We start from the raw sequence: 19,489 nt of genomic DNA on the forward strand, positions 1-19,489 counted from the left end.
AGGTGCATTCCCGGAATATCTAGCTGCTCGGATTGCGAAGATACGTCGCGTGCCATTCTTGGGCCTAACTCAGAGTTGAAGCCGGGGCCTCGAGTTCTAACCCGGCCGGGTTGGAGTTGAACAACATCGGCCGCGGGACGTGAGTGGTTCCGGTCTCCTGAAGTGGCATCTTTCCTTTTCGTTTTGGATGGTGACCTGGTGGCAGCTTTCTTTTGCAACTACGGCGGCTTTCCATATCGGCTGCTTGGACCGGGGATCCACCGCCCGGAAGCCCCGTTGAGCTCCCGGGGTTGATGGGCTTGGTTCCTGGTTGGTGGCGACGGTACTGCGATCGTGCTTGGTAGCACCCACAGTTGTCATCTGCATTGCTTCTGCCTTGTGCCCCGGAGAAGTCGACCTCCGGGGTTTCGATACCCGCCCGGTCGCTCACTGAGGGGCGATGGAGCGGGCCGAAATTACACCATCGCTGCACAATGTAATGGCCGCCATTGGGGAGCTCCGCAAACGAGTCACCGCCACCCTCCTGAAGATGATCGTAACGGTCGATCACATCTGCCGGAGACCGGACTCCGATCCTTTGTTGGTTATGAGCCGGGATGCCTTACCCGCGGCGCAAGCTTCGATTACTACCGAGGACCCTGGGCGGATGTCGGACTTGGAAATTTCTCGCGACCCTAAGATGGCGGCGAGCGAGCCCGAAAGTACTGTCTGTGTGTTTGGCCCTCTGTCGATACCGCCAGGGATGGATGTGACTATTTCTATACTTCAGTTTGTCTTCTCCACGGACTATCGGATTTATACCTTACCTCTTTCAGAGAATGTTCAAAAACACTTTGCTGACTTATCGTTGTTGGGCAGTGGACCTGGTTTGACTTTTGAACTTTGTCAGCGTTTCTCCTGGTATCATTCCTTCTGTGGTGTCTTTGATCCGTTTCTGTCTTTGGATGCATTTGTTGTGATGGCGGTTCGAATGGTCAGGGCTCGCATGAAGACTCGTAGCGGCCTGATAGTATTTGATGGGGTCTGCGTCATTGATCGTCGGGGCCAGGGCTGACTTTCCTATGTTTCTTTTGGCTCTGACGGGTGGTGTCTGTGGGAGCGAGGGCTAGATGGGATTCTGATTGTCTGAGTATTGTGTAACTGCTATGTTCGAAACGGGATTTGCTACCTCTGTGATGCCGGGGGCTGGGCGGGATGGTCCATTTTCTGTTTGTGGCTCCCCTATTGAATTTTATTGCTATAACTTGCTCAATGCTGCGATAGGGGATGTCCGCCTCTGGTGGGGAGATGGGAATCTGGGAGCCTGTATCGTTTTGTACCTTTCTCCTCCTCCAGCTTTTCCCTTCCTTGGGGTGTAGTTTAGTGGGCGGCAGGCACGCTGCTAGTGGGGTTAGGTCGTAGCCATCGGCAGGGGTGTAGGGTGGGGGGGTTGTGTTTTTTTTTTTTTTTTTTCCTTTATTTTTTTTTATGACCTTCCTATTCCCCTTTTCCTCTCTTCACAAGAAATGTGGCATATTCTCCTGATCTTTTGACCATCATATCTGAGTGTCATATGTTCAAGTCGTATATCCTGTATTTCTGGTGGACGGGTGCTGTTGCGATGTACTTGTGGTCATTTGCATCTTACTGTTCTGCTTCAGCTTTAAGCTGGTATTGATCCTTTTTTTTCGGTGCCTATGATCGTAATGTATTTCTTCGACTTATTTGCCCGTCCCCAGCTGGAATGTATTTCCCCTAATGACACCTGATGTGTATATTTCTTTCTTGTGTTATATTCAATAAAAATAAATATAAAAAAAAAAGATGCTCTATAGTTTCATTCATTTACAGAGGATTTTATTTTGACTCTTCAATTTAAATCTTCTGCACCCATGTAAGTCTACCGGGTGAGGGGAATGTCTGTGCAAGTACAGGTTGCAGCACATTGCCAATGCTTGTTAGACAATTTATCAGGGAAATGTACTTTGAAGGAATTATTCAACTTTTAAATGTTTGTGGAGGTGTCCTTTCTAATCTGACTAGAAAGTTGTATAATTTTTGCTAATATCACTCCGTTGCGCACAAAAACAAGAAATGTGTGCAGACAAACAGGTCACTGCCGCACAGAGACAAAAATAATTAGAGGGAACATTGGCCATGAGTATTACCCAATTCACTATACTGACCCAGCTAGTGCCTATGGGGAGGGAGACCCTCATGACCAACCTGCTGGGGCAGGGGATGGGTATGACCCCTTGGGATGACTACGTTGTCGACCTGGAGAAGATCCAGATCTCGAGCCATATTCAGTCACACTAGCTCCCTGATTATACAACTGTGTATTATACAGTTATTTAGAGGGTGGCTCACCACTATAAAACCGACATGCATATCCTAAATGATGAGGACGACTTTTTCTAGTATCCGTCTCAAAGACAGAGTGTGCTATTAAGTTCCTTACAGTGCTCAACACCGTGCTTAAGTCAGCCCCTGACAACTTTAGGGACCTGTTCAGAGCAGGTAGAGAAAAATGTTTAGGGCCACTCCAAGTAGTTGTATTTACTTAGAGGATAAGTCTGACTCCTTAGGGGCCCATTCTAAAATGTAAGCAGGCCTCCGCCAAGGCAGTGGTGTATGCCCCCCTTTGTATAAGGGAAGTAAGTGTCTCAACACGGAGTGTGTAGTGGTTGGTGCAACCATGCAGTGGCGAATCACCAATTCGGTGGAGTTACTGTCAGGATAAGATCAGTACTACTGCTAAGAAATGGAGGCCCTAGTACAGCACCTGCCTGAGACTTAGAGGAAACGACGGAAGGAGCTAGTCGCCGAAGGAAAGATAAATTCAAACGGAAATATCTGTTGCACACTGGATGCAGCGATACTGCTTCTCGCAGTAGCAACACCAGACTTGTGCTCTGCCGACATGCAAGGCTTTGCATCTCTGGATTTAAACCAGATGTTCAGCAGCACCTTCTTAGCATCCGATTTGATGGGTGACACTTCTATGCTCCCGAAGTGGGTCAGATGTCCATAGGCTCTTTGCAGTTTGCTACACCCAAGGCCAAGATCACACCCTCCGGCCAGGGGCTATCCTATCCGCACCAACAACAGGCCTGCAAGGGCAGGGATAGAGGTGGCTCTGGCAAAGGAGCTTAGCTCACATGCATTGAGTAACCCACTGTGCCCTGTTCACAAGACACCTGTCTGAAAGAGATTATGTAATTTCCACTCTCTTCGGATGGATATCCCCTCAGATCAGGGCTTAGTGGTTCAACAGAGCTGCTGCTAAGAATATCACCTTGTGACACACCATTAGCCATGACCCCCTCACTCTCTGGCAAGAAGAGGTCCACGTGCTCCTTCAAAAAGGGCACCATACAGCTGGAGCGCCCATAATCCTTGCAGTTTTAGCTTGAGCTGCTTCTTAGTTAATATCATTACATTTTGAGGTGCATATTGTAGAAAATGAAAAGTGTAATCGGTGGATCAGGGTTATCTTCAGTCAGGGCATAAAAGCTAACTAGAGTCAAACAGATGGACCCGATGGTACAATGAACCTACTACCATCAATGGCTTTACTTATCATGGTGCCAAGTATATATCGGAGTTTCGAGCTTCTTAGTGATAAGAATTGCAATGCCCTTATGGACTGCCCCTATATTGGAAAAACACTTAAATCCTGTCCATATCTTGAATATCCTAAAAGGAGTTGTTTTTTAAGATGGAATACGGGTTTCTAGAAGCATAAAAATAGATGGATAATGTGGAAAAACAAGTTTTGCTAGCCTGCACCTTCCTCCTATTATTCAGGCCATCAATATTAAACAAATGACTCTTCAACATATCTACCATATAATAAATTACATTCCAAACTCTTAACAGAACCTCTGAAAAAATCAACACTACTCCCCCATCTTTCCGTATAAATCTGAAGAAACCAGAACTCCGCTAATACTCTCCACTGATACTTCCTGAGATCTAAAAGTCATTATTTTTACATTATGTCTTGAATCAAATCATCAACGTAAAAAGTTTCCAACAGTAAATAATAAAAGTGCTTACAATGCATAGAATAAAGTGTGCTTGAGCTCAAGTAAACAAATCATTGTGTAAAAGTGAAGCAACTTTGAAAGTACTCGTAAACCTCCGCAAGTGCATCATAAATCCTATGCAATGAAGAAAATAATTAAATAACAATTGGTCCCTCAATACCTTCTTTTATATTGCAAAACCCAAACCCTCCCTGAGAGTGAACAAGGAATAACCCAACATTATCCCAGTGTCACACACATGCCTAATTAAAAGGGGCCCTGTTCCTGCATGTTAGATTCTGCCTCCCGACTAGTATTCCTTCCACCCAAAATGATAAAACTATTCCCTAGTCCCTTAAATCAAAACTCCCTTTCCAAGAATAATACTTTTACATAAGTGTAAAATTTCATGACACCTACCGTATACACATAATTTGACATCAAATCAGACTGCATTTCTGGTGAAGCTCCTTAAGAAAAATAGTAGCTTCTGAAAATGTCCATGACGTGCACGTTATATTCACGTATCTGAATCGACTTAAAATCTGAAATCCTGCGCAGACCCAACTGCATAGCTTTCAAAATAATCTGTTCTTTGATTCGGTAGACCCCAAAGTTAACTCATTTAATTGGAGGATAATTAGCATGAGGTATTCTCTGATCAGGGACCCTGTGCGTTCCCATTATAGAATGTTCTACTGTAAAATCAGGGAGAATGTGTTCAAATTAAATCAGGTACCAACTGAACTGTCCCTCCAGAGTTCTGTGTCCTAAGGCACCCCGAGAATATGTAGCTTGGACATGGGAGAATGATACTCTAACTCTTCCAGCTTACACTTAAAAAAGAAATATACTGTTTTGTTTATTTTGTAGTTTTCTGTTGCAGACTAAAATTATTTTTAATATCAGAAACCCTCTGCTCTACCTGATCAAACTGCGCAGGGAAATGTATAAGCTTTTGTCTAGCCTAAGCAGATGATCATGAGGTGAAAATATTGCTTGGGCTTGAGATACTTTCATATCATGAATTTCGGTCAATATCATCTCCAATGTTTGGTTAGGTACTGCAAAAGGATTTTGAAGTTCGACTCGACCAGGCACCGATGACCTGATGTTAACATGAGCCTAGAGGCGAAGATGAACATGGAGAAGCAGAAGACAATCTTGAACAGTTTGAATATCCAACATCGTAGTTTGAATATCCACCATCGTAGTTTGATCGGTTGCAGAAGCAAAACTCGAACTGAACACCTCAGAGGTCGCTGAGCATTGGGATTTTGGTACTGATTGTGAGGAATTGACAAATAAGAGATAGCTCAGTCGGGCAAATCCCCCTGTAACATACTGTAAGGCTGCTGTGCCAGGCATCAATTTTCTCAGACAAAAACCTTATCTTGTTCATTATCATTCTTTCGCCTGCTAGGCATACATATTGGAAGAGAAGCAGACTTTATATTACCAACAGAATCACCCATGAACTCAGTTTCCAGCGAAGTTGAAGGTTTTATGTTGCCATGCTTATCTTGTGAGACATGCCCCTGGAGATGTACTTTTCTTTTTAGATAGCTCAGAGGTTGATTTAGTTTTGTTGCGGGAGTCCTGTAGTGAGTACAAGTTCATTTGCAAAGGAGAAAAAAAGACCCAGTTCAGCATGCAGCAGAGTTCTGACAGTCTTGCCTCACCAATAGTTTAGCCCTTTGATGGGAAGCCACCTGGGTGAGGAATATTTATAAATGCGTTGGATCCGGAGGTTGGTGCAGGATTTGTCTGGGCCTTCGAAGTCACATGCGTTGTAGATCGAACTCCTCTCTGTTGAAGTCAGGAGTGCTGGCGTCGGCAGGCGTCGGGTGCTGCGGTGCAAAGTGCAGCGGTGCCCTCAGGTCACGTTGCAAGCAGTGGCTCGGTGGTGGCGTCAGATGGTGTAGTTGGTGAGACCAGGGTCGTGGTGCAAGCAGCGCGGCGTCATTGCTGAAGCGCTGTCGGCTGATGAACTGGAGTTGCTGGCGTTGGTAGGCCAAGGATGCAGTGCGGGATGAGGGCGGTGCGTCTTGTAACTTTACGGGCGTTGCCCTGGGACCACAGTGCAAGCAGCTGTGTAGATTTTGGCATGGAGCAGTATCGTCAGGGATACCCAGGCATCGTCGTGAAGCGAGGGAGTGCGGAGCCTTCAGGACACAGATTCGGCAGCGGCATTGTAGATGGGGTCGGGTAACTTTTTCTTCTGTTGCAGCACAAAACACAGTCCCCAGTGCTGAGGGCAGACAAGCTTGAAGTCTTTGCTGTTCCTGAGACTTCTTAAACAGGGGGCAAGCTCTATCTCAAGCCCTTGGAGAAACTCATAAAAGTAGATTGCAAAAAGTTCAGTCCTGTCCTTTCACTGCCCAAGACCGAAGCAGCCACTGCAGGCCAACACAGCAAAACACACATCAAAGTGGTAGTTCCCCCCTCCAGCTCTTCTTCTTGGCAGAATTCTTGATCCAAAAGAGTTCTGAAGTTCAGGGGTCTGGACCCCAATATGTATATACCAAAATCCTTTGAGCTCTTAGGCAGAGAGTGTCCACCAGAACCAGTTCTGCCTTTCTGGTGTGACTTCCTGGCAGTAGGTGGAGACGGCATGGTCAGAGGCAGACCAGGCCCTTTGAGGTGCAAGGAAATCTCATCCCCCTTCCCCAATTGCAGCCTAGCCTATTCAGCCCTTCCCTGACCCACCTATACAATCTGGACCCACTCCTCCTGCCCAGCCTTCTGTCATCCATAACCCAGACAGGCAATCCACATTCCAACAGAGGCACACAGGATGAATGAGCAAGAAAAGACCTACCTTCTAAAAGTGGTATTTACAAACACAGAATGTAAAAATCACCTTCACTAAAAGATGCATCTTTAGATTCTGAGTTCTGGCATACTAAACTTTACATTCCTACCTAATTCCCCAGGCCAGTTATGTTTATAAGATGTTATAAACAAACTCCCCGTTCTGTCCTATGGGGAACAGGTAGCCTTGCAATAGAGACAAGCATTGGCATTGCCAATAGGTCTCGCTTGTGGGACCTTAGAAGTATTTAGTTTTGCAGCACAATATCCTTGTTGCACCAAGGATATTGTGCTGCAAAACTAAATACTTATATGGTCCCACAAGCGAGACCTATTGGCAATGCCAATGCTTGTTGAAAATGTGTTTATCTGCCCACTTTCCTATTTCGTGCTCTCGAGATTCGGGTGATACAGAGATTACTAGCGCCACGCTAAAAAACATAAAAGTGCAGAAGATAAAGTTTACAGCCTCCCCCTCCTCAAGCAGACCCTCACGTCTGCCCTAGAAAGAATGTCACTGGTGCGTGTGGTCTGTGGAAGGGTCGGCACTGACTTACCTACCGCTCACAATGTGGTGTAAACACATCTCTCGCTGGGCTGGTGCGTCTTTGGTGTGTTTCTTCTGTGCCTTTCAGGGGTGGGGGGTGAATGAGTGAATCCCTCTGTAAACATCACAAGTGGGTAGGGGAAGTCAAGGATTCTTGAAATTCCCCTTTCATTTTATTGTTAAATTTGAACACTGCGGGTGGGACTGGGGGTGTGTATGTGCGTGAGTGTGTTTGTTGAGTGTGTGTATGTGAGGGATTGTGAGTGTGTGAGTGAGTGTGTGTGTTGAGTGTGTGTATGTGAGGGATTGTGTGTGTGTGAGTGACTGTGTGTATGTGCACAAGTGTTGCTGTCTTTGTACATGCCCCACTGTCCCTCTGTCTCCCCCGGCACATATCCTCTGCAGTCATGTGCTCAGGGGAACCCGGGCTGTTAAGCGCTAGTCGTGGTTAGCAAACAAAGTTTGAGAGTGCAGCTGAAAGCGCTGCTCCCCAGGAGGAAGCGCTGGCCAGCCGAGCCGTGCCTTCAGCGCAAGCGGTACATTCCCCCACAGGGTCATGGGATCTGGGTCATGGCGGAGCTGGGGCTCCTGTCTCGGCACCTACAGGCCCTAGCACCAGCGACGCTCACACGGGCACGGAAACAAAGTGTAGTGGCCAGGGGGCTGGCTTTTGTGACTGTGGCTGTAATAATGGCGGGAATAACTGGATAGTCGAGTTGGTGGCAACTGGTGTTGGATTTGACACTTTTCATTATAAAAAGCTAAAGTCCCCTCAAGAGATCACCACGCAATGCTTTCCGCAATAAAATAAATAAATAAAATGAAAGATAGCGGTCTTCAAAAAGGAGACGGTGAGGGCGGGAGACGGTGAGGGCGGAGTGAGTGGGCGAGGAGAGAGAGGGAGATGAGGTAGGGAGGAATTGTATTACCGCAATAAAATAAATAAATAAAATGAAAGACGAGCGGTCTTCAAAAAGGAGACGGTGAGGGCGAGGAGAGAGAGGGAGATGAGGTAGGGAGCAATTGTATTACACAGTAAACAAGCAAAAGCAAATGGTGGGGGCCTGAAGGAGGAGGGGGTGCGAGGGGTGAGTGAGGATGGGGTAGCAGGGGAGGGAACACGGCTTGGGGGAAGCTGGCTGGGGAGGGGGAGGAGAAATGCAAGGAAGGCTGTGTGCGGCGGCCATCCAAGAATAAATAGGGGAGGAGAAGCCGAGAAGCCGCAGAGCGCACGCTGGGCGAAGCCCTTTGATGTGCTCTGCGGCAAATGCAATTAGGAGGGAGGGAGGCTGATGCGCGTTCATGTTTGATCACGTGGTTCACGTGAACTTCATGAAAACCGCCAGCAAAAAGCTGGTGGTTTCACGAGGATTTTCGCTACTTGAATTCTCGCTCCGCTCGATGCGCTTGCGCGCATTGATAGGTCGCGAGACCTAAAAAACGAAATAGGCTGTAGTTCGCTATCAGGACGTGCCATACATGCCAAACACACTAGGGCTTGTCCTACCTTTCACATACACTTTACCCGGCCCACAGGGGTACATTGGACCGATCTTAGAGGTGGCTGACATATAAGAAAAGGGAAAGTGAGGGACTGGCAAGTGTGTGCACTGGCCAAGTCGACATGGCAGTTACAAACTGCGCGCAGACTCCGCAATGGCGGGTCCGAGTTACTTTTTCAGGCTACTCACATGGTTGGCACAATCAGTGCTGCAGGCTCACTAGTAGCATTTGATTCACAGGCCCTGGCACACTCGGTGCACTTTACTAGGGAATAACAAGTAAATCAAATATCCAATTATGGAAACACCAATCCATAACACAATTTACCACAGGAGTACTTGCACTTAACCACTGATCAGCAGTGAGAAAAGTGCGCAGAAACACTACACCAGCCAAAACAGAGTCAAAACTGGGAGGTCAGAAAGCAAAAACTCAGAGGAAACACTCCAAAAGATGCCAAGTCTAACATATACAAAATATAAATTTCACTTCATGAGTATATAGTAGTAATATATTAGCTTTTGGGAGGCCACAGTACTCGTCTTGTAGCCTCGGTCTATATACACACTGTAACCTCGCTCTGGGTCCATAGACGGACACTTTATACCTCAATTACAGTAACTCCCATGTTTGGGTGCTTTTATTGGACAAAATTCAGTGGTATAAATACACACTTTCCCAATTATATATGGATTTCATTTCATAATGGTAGCCCTCAAACCACTCTGCAGACTTTTACCATTATTAGGGCTACTGGGATCATGCTACGTGGAGGAGCAAATTATACAGCAAGGTTACCTAAATGATGAAGCAACAAATTATGTGGCACTCTCTGGCAGTGTTATTTTCATCCATTTGAGCTAGAAACAAGATTTTATATGCAGCCTGAAAATCATGCAAATTATGGCAAAACGTGGAAAATGAGGTAAATCCATAAGTATACAGTAGACACAGCAGCTATAGAATCTCATAAATCCACTGGGCCGAATATTGTCCAATGTTTTATCAAAATGTTATTCATAAAAGCTCACAAAAACCCAAATGTTATAATTCCATCCAGAGCCCATTGATCGCCAGACTTTGGGGAAAAAACAAGAAAAAAACCACTCTGCAATTTCCCACTTTAAATATATGCGTTAAACAAAAATATGAAGAAAAAAATGAAATTTTAATGGGAAGTTTGGAGCTTTTCTAAATTCAATTTAGGTCACCCTTATCCATACTATTTTCTCTATGATGCACTTGCACTGCTCCCACGAATCAGTTTGAGGATACCAACTTTATTTTAACCCTCCAATTTTAAATTCCTACACATTTACAGAACGTAAAAAACGTATATTTCTACATTGTGCTTCTTTATATACACCTTATTACTTTGTTAATATTATTTCATTTTCTAAGCCATCCGCGGACACCCTGAGTAGGTGTCGCTGACCTCCAGGGGTCCCTGGACCACAGGTTAAGACGGGCTGCTCTGCAACGATCCCAAATTTTTACTCGGTCATAAAATAATAAATGGAGAGAAATGTTTAGAAAATGGTTACGCCCATACATACCCCCGGCTTACTCAGGACCAGTTTGCGTTTCAAAACACACCCAGCCCAGCCCTAGGGCTACAGTTTGCCAAAACAAAGTTTACAACCTATCATTAGATTCACGAGATCCTCGAAGGCGAGCTCTCACTAAGGTCTGAGGCTTGCACAAGATTCCATCAGCTTTTCAGATCTATTTTCGACGCATTGAGTTTTACAGTTTCTCTTCCCCCTCATGAGGAGAATGGTGAACAGAAAATCTACTACCAGTCTATACAGACAGAATGCTAACTAGTTACACCCCACTTCGGAGGGTGGATTATTTTCTCCTTAAGACTTTTCATTCGGGTGATTAAAAAAGCAGTAAAGACTCTTGTCCTACCATTGCATTCACATGAGCCAAACTCCAAGCTCTTTACAGCAAATGTCTTAGTGAAACATTCTTCATAGGCTATTTGTCTTTTAATTAGACTGTCATTGATGGGATTTGAGAGGCTTGTGATAAATCTCAGTCACCTTGAGTGGTCTTCGAATGCATAGATCAGTTACTTATGCCCTTCTCTACTTATGTTCTTACTGTACTGCTGAAAACTTGTTTCTGTAAGGTACAGTATAAGACATGCATGTCAGTTCCATCTGATAGAAAATACAGTTATCTTGAATATCGTGATGCATTTTGCCACAAGATTTTTGTTTCACTTAACCTGGTATTTTGCCAAGCAGTGTCTTCTGGATAAATTGTCCCATGCTATGTGGGAGCTGGCAACTGGGACTATGCTCCGTTTACCAGGTATAGCGAGGGACTTAATCATTGTATTTTTGCACAATGCTATAGATACAGACAAACGAGCCAAGCAGTCTTGACTTGATACCTTGGAGGCAAATGCCCATTCAATTAATCTACCTCTGTTGTGATAATTTCCAAATGTATGTGACCACTTGATCCACCAGGTTCATAACACTCTGGTTAGGGGCGGAATGACTGCCTTTATCCAGAACTAGTATTGAATATACTTCAACAAGTGGGTCCTACAGAGTGTAAGATTAGGCTAACCATCCCCTTTTTTGAGGAAACCTTAACACGCCTTTAAATCATCACCTTTCTCAACCTATTTAAACACTATGATGAACACGATTGCCTAGATGTTTTCTAAAGGGGGATGATAAAGTAGTACTTCTGACAAAAAGAGGAAAAAGGATTACTCCAAACATTTTCAGGTTTTCAAAAAAATTTAGACCTATGATTCCTGAACAACTTTCTAAAAAGAGAACATTTTTAAATGGTTACTTTGTAACATATGCTACATGATTTGCATATGTAGTACTGGCTAGTCTTGTTGGACGTACAGTATGCATACTTCCATGTGCTAATTGAAAAAGATCACAGGAAGACAGTGTTTTGGAGGCAGAGCTGTGAAATATCTACTGCCTGACACCCAGGACATATTGTTTGGGGTCATGGACATCAGGTTTTCATGCTTTGTCCTTTGCACAAGCAGGCCAAACCCCCTGCAGCACTTTGGCTGCCAATTCAAAGTAGCACGTTATGGAGCTGTGAAAGAGCTTTGTCTGCAGTTAGGCAATATTTGTATCCATATTTTCATGCTGTTCAAACTTGTATTCATGGTTTCTAATGCAAAGGTTGTATTAATAGGTGAGTGCTCTAAGAAAATGGTGTGAGCTTGGCTTGCACTACTGACAGCGATTGCATAATACAAATGGGCACACACATTTGAAAAATGTAACAATTTGAGGGTACTTGTAACGCTCCCAGTATGTTCTGATTAAATGGAAATACTCACAGAAGTCTGAAAGCAAGGTGGTTGATTCTTTTCTTTCAAAATAAAATGCACACAAAAAATGAAACTAGAACAAAAACGTTTTGTTTTTCATCATACCCAATAAAGGTAGGATGCCTGGGGAATTGTTATATATTAAATGCAATACATCAATATGTAATTTGTAATGAAAGGACTCAGTACCCTATTTCCAAAATAAGAATAGAACTATTGCAGCGCGGAAACTAAAGCTTGTGAATGCAAAGGTTTAGAAGCATGAATTGTTTTCCCTCTAATTTCTATGTTAACAACCTTTTTAGATGTGCCCACAACCTGTGCAAGAAGGGTACATGAAATGCAAGCCTTTTCCATGTATCCTGCATTTACTGTATGCTCTAAAGACAGTTATAATGAGAATAATCCTTCATTTTTATCAAACGGAATTTTGGATTGATATGTTCCACAGTTAATCTTGCTGCCGTGCTTCATTCCTCCTTAGTCACCTGGTCGACAAGACAAACTATTTTTGGGCATGTGATATCCTTCTTTTACATTTTGAAGCCTTAGTGGTTCATGCATATTTCTAAAGACCTTCAACCTCCACTCCTGAGTACATGATTAGTTTTATGAATGTTTTTTTTTTAATTTAGCGTCAACCTCTTCTTACGCATATTTTGTGGAGGAACAGTAAAAATGGGCGGAAGTTATGTCTTCTCTTTTCATGGCACCTTTTTTGAAACTCCAGTGGAGTTGCTCAGATTAATGCCTGCTGCCTTGCAGCACTATCTAGTGCTGGTAGCTTGGCACTCCTTAACCACTTGGCTGCTATGCGTTTTCCCCCCCGGTGCTGGGATTGCCCATTTTCCATTATTCATGACGAGCTGGGCTCGTCATGAGCGTGCGAGGAGGCTACACCATGACGAGCCCAGCTCGTCATGAGCGTGGAAGGGGTTAAGAAACTCAGAATGCAGCCTGGCACCTAGAAAGAGGTATTTTAAAGAATTTGCAGGAACACCTATATCAATCAGAAAGTATCTTTTTTAGGGTAGGCGATTTGCTGTTGATATTTATTATGGACCTCGTGATTGGTCCACCACACTATATCATATTGAGATGGAAGTTATTTTAATTTTTTTTTTTTTTTAGAATGGACAGCTGAGGAAATTATTGCATTAGTAGGGCTTCATTGACCATGTCAGATTGAAAGAAACAAGATGTCGGAACCTTTAGTGAAGAGGATGGCCTATGTATGTTTTTGAAACCCTTCTGAGATTCTCCTAACAATGGTGAAATGATATTAACAGGTCTATGCTGGACAACTCTTGTTCTTTATTATCAAACATACACTTTATCTGTCAATGGGTTGAGATTGTGTTAGGTTTCTGCTCTTAGCTTCAAATATTCTTCTATCTTTTTTCTTTTCAGGCAAGGTTCCACCAAAAGAAAAGAAGGTCTTGGCAAAGGAGCTTCACCGCCTGAAAGGTGACATTTTACAAGAGCTGCGTCAGAAAGCTGTGATTGGACCGTGTAGCTCTCTGCACTTAGATGACCCACTGTCAAAAATCATCTTTGTTTTTCAGGGTAGAGCTGACAGTACTGTACAGCAGTACACTAAATTAGCAGTGGACCTACCCAAACATTGAGCAAGAAGTCCGTCTACTTAAATGCTGTGGGGGAATAAACGTTATTGGCATTGGACCTTTAATAATCAATATAAGTGCAGATTGAAGCTGCCTGAACGTACTCATTAGCATTTGTTTTGGTGACGGAGACTTTACCAGTTCTTGCATTGCCCTGTGCAAAGAGAGCTAGAATGGGTGCGTTTGTGTTTATGGAACACAGCTGCTTTGAACAATTGTATCTTAATGCACCTGTACTGATAGTCACGAGTGAGAGGGTTCAAAAAGTAATGAGTGGACTGGCTAACAAACACATCAGAAATTCATGTAATTGGGATCCTATTTGAAGAGGAACTCGTGTCAATTATATTCTTAATTAAAACAAATGAATCATATGGTTGTAGCATCGCTAAAATTATTTTTTTGGATCTCTTTACATACGGGTAGGTCCCTCCGACTTCTGAAATGTTGCATCTATTGGCCTGGTTATCTGAAAATCTCTTGCACGTGACAAGGAGGATAATTAAGATGGGAGCCTCACGTGCCTGTGCGCTCAGATGAATCACCTCGTATCAACTGACAGTTTCCCACATCTCATTCCATTTTTTTCAGCTGCTATTGATTGGATAATTTTTGCACACAATTTAGTGGTTCTTCTTGGGTCGGACTGCTAGGTTCCTTCCATGTGTGGCTTGGCCTGTGCACCTTGAACATCCCAGAAATAGAAAGCACTGAAAACCTCCATCGCAGAGAAAAGTTGTTGAGCTGCAGCTCTCCCAAGTAGAGACAGAAGAAATAGAGACAGAGGCTGCTTTCTTCTTCAGCATTACAGCCTGATGACTGCTTGGAACAAACCTATAATAAGTGCAGTCAATAATAACACAAATTGCAATATCTTTTCCTTGAAAAATATGATATCAAACAGTGTCCGCTTTAATTTGTCCCAAAGAAGTGTGTTTAGGCGTGATCATCGTTTGATGCTCGGCTGCAGTATGGCATGATCAAGTAACGCTCATTAAATGCTGTTGTCCTATCAGTTCAGAAAACATATATGTTTATTCGTAGGGCAAACTAGGCAGTCATGGGACTAGAGATACAGGTTTCAGATTTAACCTCAAATGTTATTTAACTTTACAGCTGGCTAGGGAGGTAAGAGTAGAAAGTTAAGAGGTTGGCACTATGGTCTGTTTTACTGAAATAATGTGTACTTGACATCAAAGAGGAAGCCTTGAAATCCATGCAGATCCCTTATAACACAGTAATCTGATAGAGACTTCTAGCCATAGATTTCTTACCTTAGAATATTCCCCTGGTGTCAGACTGGATCCAGAAAATCTTGAGCAGTACCCCTGTGGATCAGTAGGTGGTTTTGAACATCTCTGTGCCGGCGTTCTTCACACCCGAAGTGATGTGCGAGCTTCCTATGTAGACGCAACTCCAGCACGCTGACTATATGTCTTTTCTTTTGGCGCCAACAGCACGAATCTGGGAGAGCTACCCTGTCCTTTTTTTGACTGCTTTTCTCATCATTGTATCAACTTTCTCGAGCATTTCTGATGCCAGTATGCTGAGGGATGTCCTCTATAATACCTGTGGGTTTTAAACCATGTGGTGCCTATGATCGATCCCCACCTGGTTTGCTTGTGATGTTGACCCGGACAATGACTCCCGAGCCAGTCCCGACTGCTGCACTAAAAGTCGAAGATCTGTTTGATTTCACTGCACCGGTCCAATTTAATGGATGAGGCATGGGAATGACACCACAAGTCTAGGCCCCGTTCCTGCAATCCACCTGTGGAGCACAAGTCAATTTGCTCTACGCCTCCTCGAATTTACAAGAGCCAGCGCAACTCCCCACCCAACTCAAGAATTTTTTGAAGCCATACGCCTCATATTTAAGTGAAAAGACCACTCTGGAGTGCTTTCATACCCCTTGGGTTCTGGAGGTGCCCCGGTTTATGTTTCTGCCAGAAGGTCCGCCTTCTGTGCCAGTCGGGCTCTCTGAATCCTTCCCTGGATCTGGACAGACTCTGATTGAGAATTCATGACCTTCACTGGGGTTTGTTCCTATGGCGCAGTTCCCGGCACCACTGACGCTGCCCTCATAGTCATTCTTGACCCGATGCAGAGCCGGACCAGTGCCGCTCGATGTCGACACCAACCAGAACCAGGCCTCCCAGGTCAGAGACAGTGCCTCCTTTCATTGATGGGCCATGTGGGGAGCATGACGTGTGGATCTGAGGATCACTATGGTAACCCTGATCCTTTTGAAGAAGGTTTCTCTGAGGACCCGGCTGATGCCAGTGGGCTGGACATCTCATAAGACACAGAACTTGTCACTCCTCCTAGTGTGGCTATGAAGCAAAGAGCTTCCTTTACTATAGTGGTGTGGAGGTTGACTGAGGTTCTCAAGCTCACACTACCCTCAATAGAAATCAAGAAAAATGTGTTGACGGAAGTGCTTCAACCAGGGGTGTCCCACACTGAACCCTTCCGCCATTCAATGAAACGCTCTCTGATGTCCTACCCGGGGCCTAGGCCAACCCTGCACGGCATTCCTTTGCACAGGACGATTGCACTTCGCCATTGTCCCGCTCTTGGGGATCCAGCTTTCCTCACCCAACCTCCCCCTCTATAGAGCCTGGTGGTGCAGACCTAAACCTCCAATGTGAATCCAGGTGCTTTACCTTTCACTCCACCTGATAGGGAATCCAAGAGGCTGGATACCTTCAGGACCAGAATTTTCTCTACTGCCAGCCTTGAATTCCGGTCGGTGAACATAGAGGGCCTCTTGTAATGATACAGCCATACAGTGTGGACTTGATTGTGCAAGTGGTGCCCATAGTCTTGAAGGAGGCACTAGCCATCCCGACCCAGGGTATTGCCAATGGCAGGGATGCAGCCAAGTTCTCTATACGATGCAGACTGACATAACAATTCTCTGGAGAGAGGGGTCATTGCTTTATCGGTGGTGCTTCACTGTCAAGTCTGGCTGAGATAGACTGGCTTCTCGGGATGTGTCGCGACATCCCTTCTGGACATGCCTTTTGATGGCACTCGCCTGTTCTGCGACAAGGCAGATTCAGTGATTGAGTGCTTCAAGGTGAGTAGTATCTCCACTCCTTCATTGGGACTCACCATAGCACCATGCCAGCCCAACTGTCTTTCGTTCCTTCTGTTGCTACGGTAGGGGCTACCAGGCACGTCCATCACCTCACACTCATTATTCCCCTCCCTGCAGCCAGTGCCTCAAAACCCCTTGAGTATGCCCTCACACCATGGGTACCTTCTTGGAGGCAGGATTAGGCATCACCTGCTGCTATAGGAAGCCATTACTTTGGACAAGTAGGTGCTCCAGATTGTTTTGCGGGGTTATTTCTTCCACTCCTAGAGACCCTGCCACCATCCTCAGATTGGCTAACAGAGGACCACCTCTCCTTTCTGCGCCTGACAGTGCAGGCTCTTGTAGCCATAAAAGTTATTGAGAGGGTGCTGGCCTCAGAAGTTGGTTGTGGCTAATATTCCAGTTACTTTCTGGTGCCCAGGAAGGACAGAGGCCTCTTTACTATCTTAGATCTGTGCCCTCTCAATGCCTTCCTGAGAAGGACAAATTCAGGATATTATCACTTGTTCAAGTGCTGTTTGTGTTGGATCCTGGAGACTGGATGGTAGCGTTGGACCTGCTGGGCACTATTTTGGACTTACCCCCCAGAGTGAAGAGTTCAGGACATATGGGCTACGATCTCAATGTTTCAACCTCATTCCTGGATGTCGGTGAGATTGATTCTAAGGCTGCTTCGTCTGATGGCCTCCTGCATCCTGCTGATTAATTATGCTTGATGGCATATGTCAGCTCTGCAGTTGGATCTGACGTCATAGTGGGCATGGCATCAGGAGAATCTCTCTGATCTGGTCCAGAATTCGAAGGAGAATGCGAGAAATCTACAGTGAGGGTTACAGGGCTATGATTGGGTTTACGGCATACACCTCACCTCTCCACTCCCCACCCAGAGCCAACAGTGACCAACGCATTACTTCTGGGCTGGGGCGGCAATCTGAGAGAGGTGGAGATTGTAGGCCTATGGTTTCCGGAGGAGACTTGGCTTCACATCAGTCTTCTGGAGTTGAGGGAGATGTGCTTCAAATTGAAAGCTTTCCTGGCCTGCATCAAAGAGAAGCTGGGCCTTGTGTTCACAGACAACACTACCACCATGTGTTACTGCAACAAGCAGGGATGAGTAGGGTCGTGGATGTACAGCACCTGGTGGTAACTCTAAACACCAGGGCAGCATAACGAAGCTGTTAATGCCTCGTGGGCCACGAATGGTGTTTGCATCTGGAGGTGGCTTAAGGTCTATTTCAGGATTGGGGAGAACCTTGGCTACATCTGTTTGCCACAGCCGAGAACACTCCATGTCTGCACCTCTGTACATTGGAGTTTCCAAAGCAGCTCTCGCTCAGAGACTCATTTCGACTAGACTGGAATAGGGGACTCCTATATTCTTTTCCGCGGATACCGCTTCTCCTCTAAGTTCACAAGAATATCAGAATTGCCCATGCCCAAATCATCCTGTCACAGCAACAGGCCAGGGCCCTGCACCCCAACCTGTGCACTCGCCACCTTTATGCATGGCAAATGAGGGTCTTCTACATCCCTGCTGAGGTCTTTCAGACATCTCAAACCCGGATCGAGCTTCCCCCTCACCCCTTTGTTTAAGTCACCTGTCTTCAGCATATGTTTCCTCCCACACCTTTTGTTTTGACTCTAAGGGATCTTAATTTCGTTCTGACATTTTTGATGTGTTCGCCCTTTGACATGCATACCTGTCGTCAGACTTTTGGCAATAAAAACAGTCTTCCTGGTGGCCATTACATCGGCCAGGAGAGTCGGTGAGCTGTAGGCTCTTCCTGTCCAAACACCATATACCAGCTTCTTCTTATGCTAATTGGTTCTCGGAACACCTGCCTCTTTTCTGCCAAAGGTTGTGACACTCTTTCACATTTGCCAAACCATCACGCTGCCAACTTCCTTTGCTCCACCTCATCCCTTCCAGGAGGAAGAAAGACTCCACCTTCTGGACACCCAATATATAGACCCTAGCAAGGAACATTGGGTGGACGATCAACTCTTTGTAGGGTTCACTGGATTGAAGAAGGGAAAAGCAGTTCAGAAATGGACCATCTTTAGGTAGATGGTACTTCGTATTACGATCTGGTCACCCGAGCCAAGGCTTGCAGAGTTCCTGTCCTGGATATCTGTCAGGCTACTATGTGGGCATCCTTGCACATGTTTACAAAGCACTACTGTCTCAACAGTCAGGTTAGTCTTGATGGGCATTTCACCCTGTTGGTCCTCTTGGACCATTTGGTCTGAGCCAGTTGGCAAGCGCACTTCAGGGGAGGTAATGTCTCATGTCTATTCTAAGGTAAGGAATCTGTGACTGAAAGTCTCTTATCAGATGAACAAGTTACTTACCTTTGGTAACGTCTTATCTGGTAGTGACTCTATCTGGCTGCATATTCCTTACTGACCCTCCTATCCTCCCCATTCAGCAAACTGACCTTTTTACACCTAAAAAGGTCCTTGTCTGTCCTTAAAATCGGCCCACTGGTTATCAACATTCTAATGTGGCTCTGTGCTTCCAGTGCAAAAACAGTCACAAACTTAAGTCAGAGCGCTGTGTAT

At 45.1% G+C, this 19,489-nt stretch overlaps 1 protein-coding gene across 1 annotated transcript in view; it reads left to right on the top strand.

The window, feature by feature from the left end:
* The window catches only part of PSTK (phosphoseryl-tRNA kinase), a 93,520-nt gene extending 79,322 nt beyond the window's left edge, over positions 1 to 14,198 (top strand). The window contains exon 6 of the mRNA XM_078643995.1: positions 13,610 to 14,198. Within this exon, the coding sequence (XP_078500121.1) occupies positions 13,610 to 13,827 (218 nt within the window). The 3' untranslated portion in view covers positions 13,828 to 14,198. The remainder of the gene's footprint in view (positions 1 to 13,609) is intronic.
* Positions 14,199 to 19,489: the final 5,291 nt, after the last annotated feature.

The sequence above is a fragment of the Lissotriton helveticus genome, chromosome 5_1 (assembly GCF_964261635.1).
Source record: "Lissotriton helveticus chromosome 5_1, aLisHel1.1, whole genome shotgun sequence".
Lineage (NCBI taxonomy): Eukaryota > Metazoa > Chordata > Amphibia > Caudata > Salamandridae > Lissotriton > Lissotriton helveticus.